Raw genomic sequence first — 10961 nt, forward strand, 5'->3', positions numbered from 1 at the left:
GGCTGACAGGTTCAGAGCCCTGATGGAGCAACAGGTCAGCCTAACCCCACAAAACTAACCCCACACACCTAACCCCACAGAACTAACCCCACACACCTAACCCAACACACCTAACCCTAACCCCACACACCTAACCCCACAGAACTAACCCCACACACCTAACCCAACACACCTAACCCTAACCCCACACACCTAACCCCACAGAACTAACCCCACACACCTAACCCCACACACCTAACCCTAACCCAACACACCTAACCCTAACCCCACAGAACTAACCCCACACACCTAACCCCACAGAACTAACCCCACACACCTAACCCAACACACCTAACCCTAACCCAACACACCTAACCCTAACCCCACAGAACTAACCCCACACACCTAACCCCACAGAACTAACCCCACACACCTAACCCTAACCCAACACACCTAACCCTAACCCAACACACCTAACCCTAACCCCACACACCTAACCCTAACCCAACAAACCTAACCCCACAGAACTAACCCCACACACCTAACCCTAACCCAACACACCTAACCCTGACCCAACACACCTAACCCTAACCCCACACACCTAACCCCACACACCTAACCCCACACACCTAACCCCACAAAACTAACCCCACACACCTAACCCCACACACCTAACCCTAACCCCACACACCTAACCCTAACCCCACACACCTAACCCTAACCCCACACACCTAACCCTAACCCAACACACCTAACCCCACACACCTAACCCCACAAAACTAACCCCACACACCTAACCCCACACACCTAACCCCACACACCTAACCCCACACACCTAACCCTAACCCCACACACCTAACCCTAACCCCACACACCTAACCCTAACCCCACACACCTAACCCTAACCCCACACACCTAACCCTAACCCCAAACACCTAACCCCACACACCTAACTCCAAAAAACACACCTAACCCATACCCTTACCCCACACTCCTAACCCCACACACCTAACTCCAAAAAACACACCTAACCCCTACCCTTACCCCACACTCCTAACCCATACCCTGGTTGTTTGTTTGTGTTTGTTCAGGTGGAGGAGCTGAGGAGCCGGCAGGAAGCAGAGCTCAGGGAACAGGAAGTGACACACAGCCAAGAGGCGGAGTCTATGACCCAGCGCTTTGAGGCATCTGTTCAGGGTGAGACATCGTCTTATATATAATATATGTGTGTATAAATACATATGTTTAGAAATATAGATCTAAACACAGGGTAAGGGCTATATATACTGACCCGAATATTGGAAAGAGTACTGATATATAAGTAACCTCAATACCATGTATGTATTAAGGTCTGCTTCAGTCACAAGAGGATCTCTTTTTAGAGAGATGGATGGCGCCATCTGTTGTTGAAGAACGTATATAACAATGAAACGTCTGACCAATTTGGACCAATACGGTTTATATACACTTAAACCGCGGTACATACACTTAAACCGCGGTAGAACACGATTCAACGTACTGCAGATTAAAGCGCGCCAGTGAGGATGGAAGGATTTTCAAGGACAGTAAAGTACACTACAGAAGGATGGCCGGATCAGATGGGGTGATCGTTGCAGCAGTCGCTGGCCCCCCGTCGACAGGAGTAGAAGAAGGAGAGGAGATTTTGGACAACTTCTTCCTTTCTGTAATGACGCTAAAGACAGACAGTGAAAAAACGCGTTCTAACAAACTCTTTTCTCTTTTTTTAATGCTTTCATCGTTTTGTGGACCCACAAAAATGTTTTTGTGTTTTTTATCACGGTTTAATTGTATGTTATCGAAACAAATATTTATAAATATATGCTTATATTTTATGCGTGTGTGTGTGTGTGTGTGTGTGTATAGACCTGCAGAGCAGCCACCAGGAAAACATCAACCAGTTGGACAGAAGACTACAGGAGACAGAAGCTTCTCTCTCTGTAAGAGAGCACACCTCTCTCTCTCTCTCTCTCTCTCTCTCTCTCTCTCTCTCTCTCTCTCTCTCTCTCTCTCTCTCTCTCTCTCTCTCTCTCTCTCTCTAAAACCTAATAAATATCTTAAAAATAAGAAGTAGGCTGGTGTTGGGGATGGGAGTGAGTAATCTCTCCCTCTCTCTCCCCCCCCAGGAGAGAGTGTCGGTGCTCCTGCAGGAGAAGGAGGAGCTGGAGGAGAAGCTGCGAGCGGAGGAGGAGGCAACAAGGCGGTCCCTGGTGAGTCTCACAGCCTCGGGCAAAGCAGCCACAGCTCGCAAGGAACTCTTGGGTCCCAAGCTCTCCTTAGCAACGCAAAAATATAAAAAACAAAATAAAATAAAATAGAAAATAGTATAACATAAGAGTAAATATACATGTCTATATATATTTATTGTGTGTGTGTGTGTGTGTGTGTGTGTGTGTGTGTGTGTGTGTGTTTGTGTGTGCGTGCGCAGACGGAGCCCAGGTACCTCTACCTCCAGCAGGAGCTGGACAGCCTGAAGGTGGTGCTGGAGATGAAGACGTCCCAGCTGCACCTCAAGGACAAGAAGCTGATGGAGATGGAGAAGCTGGTGAGAACGCACGCACGCACGCACACACGCACGCACGCACGCACGCACGCACGCACGCACGCAAACACACACACACACACACACACGCACACACGCGCGCACGCACACACGCGCGCACACACACACACACACACACACACAAGCACACACACAAGCACACACACAAGCACACACACACACACACACACACACACACACACACACACACAACCATATACACACACACACACACACACAATAAAAAAATTAATAATAATGTATATATATATATCTATATATATATATATATATATATATTTATATATATAAATATATTCAACAAAAAAAGAAAATACACACACACACACACATACATGCATGTTTGGACACACACTTGAATGTACATGGATACACCTAAAACTTCTTTGGATACAAACGTTTTCGAAACACTGTGTGTATCTGTGTGTGCTTGCGTGCGTGTGTGTGTGTGTCTGTCAGGTGGACACCAACGCGAAACTCGAGGAGTATATGAACCGGGTGCGGCAGGAGAACGAGGACTACAGAGCCAGGATGAGCAAGCACGCTGCGCTGTCCAAGTACGTGTGGTATATAGTGTATAACAGTGTGTGGCGCCCCCTACAGGCAGCTGACCAGTGAGCAGTATATAGTGTAAATAACACTGTGGCGCCCCCTACTGGCAGCTGACCAGTGAGCAGTATATCGTGTGAATAACACTGTGGCGCCCCCTACAGGCAGCTGACAAGTGAGCAGTATGTAGTGTAAATAACAGGGTGGCGCCCCCTACAGGCAGCTGACCAGTGAGCAATATATAGTGTATAACACTGTGGCGCCCCCTACAGGCAGCTGACCGGTGAGCAGTATAAAGTGTAAATAACACTGTGGCGCCCCCTACAGGCAACTGACCAGTGAGCAGGCCCTGCTGCAGAAGAACCTACAAAAGGAGTCGAAGGTCAACAAGCGTCTGTCCATGGAGAACGAGGAGTTGCTATGGAAACTGCACCACGGCGACCCGCTGGGCAGCCCCCGCCAGCTCTCGCCTACCTCACCCTGCCACTCGCCGCCGAACTCTCCCCACTTTCCCACGGCCCCGCCTCTGTCCCCAAGATAACCCCGCCCCCCTCTCACACACACACACACACACACAAGCAACACAGTCCCCGTGTGCTGTGCACGTCAGACATTCCCATCGACTTTTTGTCCTTCATCATCATCACGAACCCGCGAGACTGCTGCTTTGCATCCCACGGGAACATTCAGAAACCAGACTGGAATTCACAACAGACTTAACCCTCCCTCTCTCTCTCTCTCCCGCTCTCTCTCTCTCTCTCTCTCTCTCTCTCTCTCTCTCTCTCTCTCTCTCTCTCTCTCTCTCTCTCTCTCTACCAAGCGCCAGGTGTCTCTCGCCCCTCGGCCTACTCAGGGTCTGTACATACGTAGTCTCTCGTCCTCTCCTCTCGGTGTTGATATCTTTACCTCTTGTGTTTTGACTTGCTGCCATTCCCAACATACCTGGGTGTGTGTGTGTGTGTGTGTGTGTGTGTGTGTGTGTGTGTGTGTGTGTGTGTGTGTGTGTGTGTGTGTGTGTGTGTGTGTGTGTGTGTGTGTGTGTGTGTGTGTGACCGACACGGCCTTGGCCAATGGGAGCGGGGCAGCGTGGTATCCATGGCAACCTGTCTGGGCGTGGTTGTCCTCCCTGGGAACGGACAGAGCCTTCCTCTTCCCATGCCGCCCTCAAAGACTTCGTATTTTCTTTTTCTCTTTTTACAAAGAGCGACAGCCAATCAACAGACTCATGGACTGACTGCGTTTTGTCCGTAAATGGGCGAACAGGAAGGACACAACCTTCACGGAGAACAACGAATGTAAAGGCTCTTGCAAAAACCCTGCTTCCCTAACCCTAACAGGGTCAAGACCCCAAACTACCATTAATCCCTCAAGGGACACGACCCCAAACTAACATAAACCATGGAACCCTTGTGGGGTCACGACCCCAAACGACCATGAAACCGAGAACCTTTGTGGGGTCACAACCCCAAACTACCATGAAACCTAGAACCCTTGTGGGGTCACAACCCCAAACTACCATGAAACCTAGAACCCTTGTGGGGTCATTGCCCCAAACTACCATAAATCCTAGTGCCCTTGTGGGGTCACGAACCCATACTACCACAAACCATAGAACCCTTGTGGGGTCTCAACCCCAAACTACCATGAACAATAGAACCCTTCTGGGGTCATTGCCCCAAACTATCATATACCATAGAACCCTTGTGAGTTCACGTCTTACTTTTGGTTTTGCTGAACGCTTGGTTGAACCCTCTTAACTCCCGGGGCGATCAGAGGATGCTGGGCTGTGGGTCCTCCCCTCATGTTAGTGTTGAGCTGATAAAGAAGCCGCTGACGCCCGGCCTGAGATCGAGGTCAGTCCCCGCTCTGTGCCTGTCCGGCCTCGTCTCTTCTCTTGCCTTGGAAACCTCTGCTTTACCCACAATGCCGCAGTCCACCCTGCTCCTGCTCCGATCAATAATAAACGCAGTATACGATCCAACCGGCTGTGTGTCTTTTTTTTTTAATCAGATGGGACATATTTTGAATCTCTTATGGGGTCATGATCCGATTTTTTGTTTTGCGTCATCTGATCGGTTATACTGATCGGCCTTTATAGAGAGCACCGATCAAACACTTTAAAATTAATATCTGCCGATTACGATCGGCGGCTGATCGATGGGAGCATCTCTGATGGTTTTAATCATTAATAATTGAATTATTAATCAGAGAAGGGTTGGGTGTGGATAATGTATACTTCATGTACACTTGGTGTGAAAGCAGATAATACAACTGTGTTGATTAGTTGCGATAACAAATACTGATTTCTTGTTTAGATCAACACAACCACATTGATGGTTGGATGACGGCACGCGTTGATTTGTTTTAAATAAATGATGCTTTCGCAAATAAATACAGAAAAATCCCAAAAGTCATTTAAAGGAAACCTTTATTGAGTGGTTTTCTACTCTAACACATCATCAGCCACGTCTCCAGCCTCCCTCGTCAGCCTCAGAACGCCAGGCTGGACCGCCTGGGGCCTCCTCCACCGTGTTGTCAAGGAGCGGCTGCGGTTGCCACGGCAGCACGGGGGCGTCGCTAGGGGGCGGGGCCTCCATGTCCGCGGCGCGCACCATCATGACCACGGACTTGATGGAGTACCACCAGCCGTGCCAGGTGTACCACACCACCCCGTCCTCGGCCATGGCCTCGTACGGACCCTTGTAGTAGTGGCCGTTCAGGTTCCCCGCCTCACACCTGCACGCCGGAGGACCAGCGAGAGCTGGGGTTAGGTAGTGGTAGGTGGGGTTAGATAGTGGTAGGTGGGGTTACGTAGTGCTAGGTGGGGTAAGGTAGTGCTAGTCGGGGTTAGGTAGTGCTAAGTGGGGTTAGATAGTGCTAGGTGGGGTTAGGTAGTGCTAGGTGGGGTTAGGTAGTGCTAGGTGGGGTTAGGTAGTGCTAGGTGGGGTTAGATAGTGGTAGGTGGGGTTAGATAGTGTTAGGTGGGGTTAGATAGTGGTAGGTGGGGTTGGATAGTGGTAGGTGGGGTTAAATAGTGGTAGGTGGGGTTAGATAGTGGTAGGTGGGGTTAGCTAGTGGTAAGTGGGGTTAGATAGTGGTAGGTGGGGTTAGGTAGTGGTAGGTGGGGTTAGATAGTGGTAGGTGGGGTTAGGTAGTGCCCCACCTAGCGTGGGGTTAGATAGTGGTAGGTGGGGTTAGATAGTGGTAGGTGGGGTTAGATAGTGGTAGGTGGGGTTAGATAGTGGTAGGTGGGGTTAGATAGTGCCCCACCTAGCGTGGGGTTAGATAGTGGTAGGTGGGGTTAGATAGTGGTAGGTGGGGTTAGATAGTCTTAGGTAGGGTTAGGTAGTGCTAGGTGGGGTTAGATAGTGGTAGGTGGGGTTAGATAGTGGTAGGTGGGGTTAGATAGTGCCCCACCTAGCGTGGGGTTAGATAGTGGTAGGTGGGGTTAGATAGTGGTAGGTGGGGTTAGATAGTCTTAGGTAGGGTTAGGTAGTGCTAGGTGGGGTTAGATAGTGGTAGGTGGGGTTAGATAGTGGTAGGTGGGGTTAGATAGTGCCCCACCTAGCGTGGGGTTAGATAGTGGTAGGTGGGGTTAGTTAGTGGTAGGTGGGGTTAGATAGTCTTAGGTAGGGTTAGGTAGTGCTAGGTGGGGTTAGATAGTGGTAGGTGGGGTTAGATAGTGGTAGGTGGGGTTAGATAGTGCCCCACCTAGCGTGGGGTTAGATAGTGCTAGGTTGGGTTAGATAGTGGTAGGTGGGGTTAGATAGTGCTAGGTTGGGTTAGATAGTGCTAGGTGGGGTTAGATAGTGCTAACTCTGAGCACCTTTAAAACAAGACTGGAGACTTTTATGTTTGCTTTAGCTTTCTGCTAAATCTTAAATACATTGCATTACTTTCAGTGTCTTTCACAGTGGCAGGTTGGGTTAAATAGTGGTAGGTAGGGTTAGATAGTGTTGGATAACCATTAAGTAAAGAAGCTAATGTTGCGACGTCGTGACACTATCGACATGACGAGGTCTCTTCCCACCTGCTGGACCACCACCCCGACTTGTCGAGTCTGATGCACTCGGCCTGGTCGTCGTGGTCGTCGTCTCCCAGCCCGTTCAGTCTGGGGGGGGGGGGGGGGCCCGGGCCGGTCCACGGTGCGGAACTTCACCCCTGCTGAGCCTGGCCCCCACTGGCTGGACCCGCCCAGGGCGTCCCCCGCATCCCCCGCAATGTACTCCCCCAGGTGTAGTTGGTACTGGTCCTAGTGGGGGGGGAGTAGCATTACTACCAGCTGGTACTGGTCCCAGTGGGGGGAGTAGTGTTACTACCAGCTGGTACTGGTCCCAGTGGGGGGGAGTAGTGTTACCACCAGCTGGTACTGGTCCTAGTGGGCGGAGTAGTGTTACTACCAGCTGGTACTGGTCCCAGTGGGGGGAGTAGTGTTACTACCAGCTGGTACTGGTCCTAGTGGGCGGAGTAGTGTTACTACCATCTGGCACTGGTCCTAGTGGGGGGAGTAGTGTTACTACCAGCTGGTACTGGTCCTAGTGGGGGGAGTAGTGTTACTACCAGCTGGTACTGGTCCTAGTGGGGGGGAGTAGTGTTACTACCAGCTGGTACTGGTCCTAGTGGGCGGAGTAGTGTTACTACCAGCTGGTACTGGTCCTAGTGGGCGGAGTAGTGTTACTACCAGCTGGTACTGGTCCTAGTGGGGGGGAGTAGTGTTACTACCAGCTGGTACTGGTCCTAGTGGGCGGAGTAGTGTTACTACCAGCTGGTACTGGTCCCAGTGGGGGGAGTAGTGTTACTACCAGCTGGTACTGGTCCCAGTGGGGGGGAGTAGTGTTACTACCAGCTGGTACTGGTCCTAGTGGGCGGAGTAGTGTTACTACCAGCTGGTACTGTTCCCAGTGGGGGGAGTAGTGTTACTACCAGCTGGTACTGGTCCCAGTGGGGGGAGTAGTGTTACTACCAGCTGGTACTACTAGCTGGTTGGGGGTTACTATACATATCATAATCAGTATTACTACAAGTTGGTAGCACTGACTGGAGGAGGTTCTACCTTCTCCTCGTCCACCTTGAAGTTCTTGTACTCGGCAAACCGCTGGTTCCCCTCAAAGTCCTCCATGTTGATCCTTAGCTCGTAGTCGCCTGGAAACGCCCTCTCATCTCGTTACATGTATTTTCATCACGTGACGTCATATTACATTAGCCTACGCTACATAACATGGGATTACATTATGTAACATAATGCTAAGCTACGTTACACTAGGTCCCATTACAATACTCTACACTACATTACATTGTTACTTTATGCTATGCTACGTTACATTAGGTTACATTAGACTACTCCACATTACATTATGTTACGCTATGCTATGCCACGTTACATTACGTTACATGCGATACAATATTCCATTTCATTCCAGTACACTATGTTACGTTTCATTTTATTGGAAGTTTATTGGAAAAATTCACAAAATAAGGAATCCAACTGCTTTTAAATGTTACAACATGCACACACACACACTCACACACACACACTCACCTTGTGAGGTGATGTAGTGCAGGGGGTCGTTCCCGAGCCAAAACTCTCCTTTAGGTGAGAACTGATCTCCAAACCCATTCTTATACTCCACCCAGGCCCTGCACACACGCACGTGTACACACACACACACACACACACACACACACACACACACACACACACAGACAAAGAGTGTGTATGTAATGCGTACTGTATTGCGTATACTATGTACTCTGCGTACTATCCCGTGTACTGTCTGCAGTGCGTTGTACCTGTCGAAGCTCTCCTGTCCGTCCGTCCGTCTCTGGAACACGGTCCAGCCGCCCCCGTTGTTCATGTCACAGAACACGCTGAAGGCGGTCGGAGCGCCGCTGGGACGCACCTGGTAGAGGCCGCTGGCCACGTTCCCCCCCGCAAACACCTCCGAGCAGTCTGTCACACACACACACACACACACACATACACACACACACAGACACACGCACACACACACACACGCACACACACACACACACACACACACACACACACACACACACACAGACACACGCACACAGTAGATGGATACATTTCGAGGTACACACACATGTGTGTAGCTCAGGAGGCAGAGCGGGTTGGCTGGTAACCGAAGGGTTGCTAGTTCCACCGGCTCCTCCTAGCTGTGAGTGTCGAGGTGTCCCTGAGCGAGACACATAAACCTAACTGCTCCCGAAGAGCTGGCCGTCGCCTCGCATGGTCGACTCCGCCGATGGTGTGTGAGTGTGCATGAATGGGTGAGCGTCAGGTAATACTGTGAAGGGCTTTGGATAAAAGCGCTATATAAATGCCGGTCCCTTTACATGTTCACACGTAGACACAGGCATGTCGATGGACGCCCCCCCCCCACCTCGGTACTGGTTCTCCGGGCCCAGGTGGAGGTTGGGGATGTTCTCCAGCTGCCGGGCCTGGCTGGCGTGGAGCTGTTCGATGTAGAGCTGCTGCTCCCGCACCTCCGCCTCCAGCTGGACCACGCGCTGCTCGCAGGGGCCCAACGGGGCCTACTCACACACACACACGCACAAACACACACACGCACAAACACACACACACAGACGCACACACACACCATGTGCATGCATATTTTATAGACCAATAAATATTAACAAAATCGTATAGACACGTGAATAATAGTGGGATGAATCCTTGAATAATTTTGTTATAATCATATAGACCTTTGAATAATAATGCTATAATATTATAGACCCTCTATTAATAATCCAATAATCTTAAAGATCCTTATTAGTATATACATTGGTAAACACTTTGTTCTACAAAGTGAACACTGCAGTATTTTGGGTTACTATATTCATCTTTAGAAAGCGCTGTGCTACAATACGAAAACAAACTGTTGTGGTAATGATCAATGTCTTCTTGAAATAATATAATAATAGATAATACTTAACTAAAAACATTAATACATGCATGAAAAAGTGTATGAATACACTTAGAAAAGGGGGTCTTACCGGCCGACCAAGAGCCAGCTGTAACAGACAGGCCAAATATCTCAGCAGAACTCCTACAGATTTTCCCATCGTGGCGTCTCTGTGATACTGTTTGTAACTGTAAGTAGTTACTGTAGTTACTCTGCGTGAGACTGCTCGTAGTGGTTTATATTCTGACCCACCGTCAGCCGGTCCCACGCAGTCCTTCTGGCTCCCATTTCTCTTCCCCAATAACGGAGGCGCCCTCTACTGGTGGAAATAATAGGTTTGTGGCTGCTCCAATTAAATCGATGCAAAGCTACGACCTTCTGGGACAAGCACACCAAAATATGACGGTAGAGAAACAGCTTTTCAACTTTGTCTCTGCAGTGCAAAATATGCCAGAAACTACGTTTAAGGACGAATACTTCACTGTGAAATAGATTTTCAGTGAAATTGAGGAATTATCAAATAAAATATTTGATGGCACGCGCACCATGCGGCTGCTAATGCTAGACGTGCTAAAATGAGGGCTAATTAAAATCGAAGGCTAACTTAGAGTTTTTTATTGAACATTGCAAAAGTTGTTTTTATGAATTATTCAGTGCTTATTGTGAGTTTTTTTCAATGTATCAACTGAAGCTTTCGTCGTTGAATGTTTATTTAGCTTCTAGCTACAATTAGCAAGGTCACTAATGACTACAGTTCTGCAGTTCACCATTGGGGGAGACAAACTCCGGGCTTTCTCTTAGCCTTTTTACAAATTGCTAACCGGTTGTTGTTGTTTTTACCATAGACATCTTATATGATAGACGGAGCATCGAATGCTACCGCCTACTGGCGCTGACGAGACGCGGGGCCGCCATCTTGGAGT

The 10961-nt window shown here is 49.3% G+C and overlaps 2 protein-coding genes across 5 annotated transcripts in view; one reads left to right on the forward strand and one right to left on the reverse strand.

Annotated features, from left to right (window-relative positions):
• The window catches only part of LOC115540570 (microtubule-associated tumor suppressor candidate 2 homolog), a 37466-nt gene extending 32376 nt beyond the window's left edge, over positions 1-5090 (forward strand). For all 4 annotated transcript variants that reach the window (XM_030351993.1, XM_030351992.1, XM_030351989.1 and 1 more), the window contains 7 exons: positions 1-34; positions 1071-1176; positions 1864-1937; positions 2124-2207; positions 2426-2542; positions 3020-3117; positions 3437-5090. The exon at positions 1-34 is cut by the window's left edge and continues 57 nt beyond it. In XM_030351993.1, coding sequence (XP_030207853.1) covers positions 1-34; positions 1071-1176; positions 1864-1937; positions 2124-2207; positions 2426-2542; positions 3020-3117; positions 3437-3650 — 727 coding nt within the window. In that variant the 3' untranslated portion in view covers positions 3651-5090. The remainder of the gene's footprint in view (positions 35-1070; positions 1177-1863; positions 1938-2123; positions 2208-2425; positions 2543-3019; positions 3118-3436) is intronic.
• A 429-nt stretch (positions 5091-5519) lies between these two features.
• On the reverse strand, positions 5520-10961 carry LOC115541025 (fibrinogen-like protein 1). Its single transcript, XM_030352735.1, has 8 exons — positions 10130-10961; positions 9514-9664; positions 8900-9059; positions 8649-8746; positions 8163-8251; positions 7246-7361; positions 7140-7199; positions 5520-5845 (listed from the first exon to the last, which is right to left on the reverse strand). The coding sequence occupies exons 1-8, from the start codon at positions 10196-10198 to the stop codon at positions 5569-5571; spliced, it is 1020 nt and encodes a 339-aa protein (XP_030208595.1). The 5' UTR covers positions 10199-10961; the 3' UTR covers positions 5520-5568.

The sequence above is a fragment of the Gadus morhua genome, chromosome 3 (genome assembly GCF_902167405.1).
Source record: "Gadus morhua chromosome 3, gadMor3.0, whole genome shotgun sequence".
NCBI classification, from domain to species: domain Eukaryota; kingdom Metazoa; phylum Chordata; class Actinopteri; order Gadiformes; family Gadidae; genus Gadus; species Gadus morhua.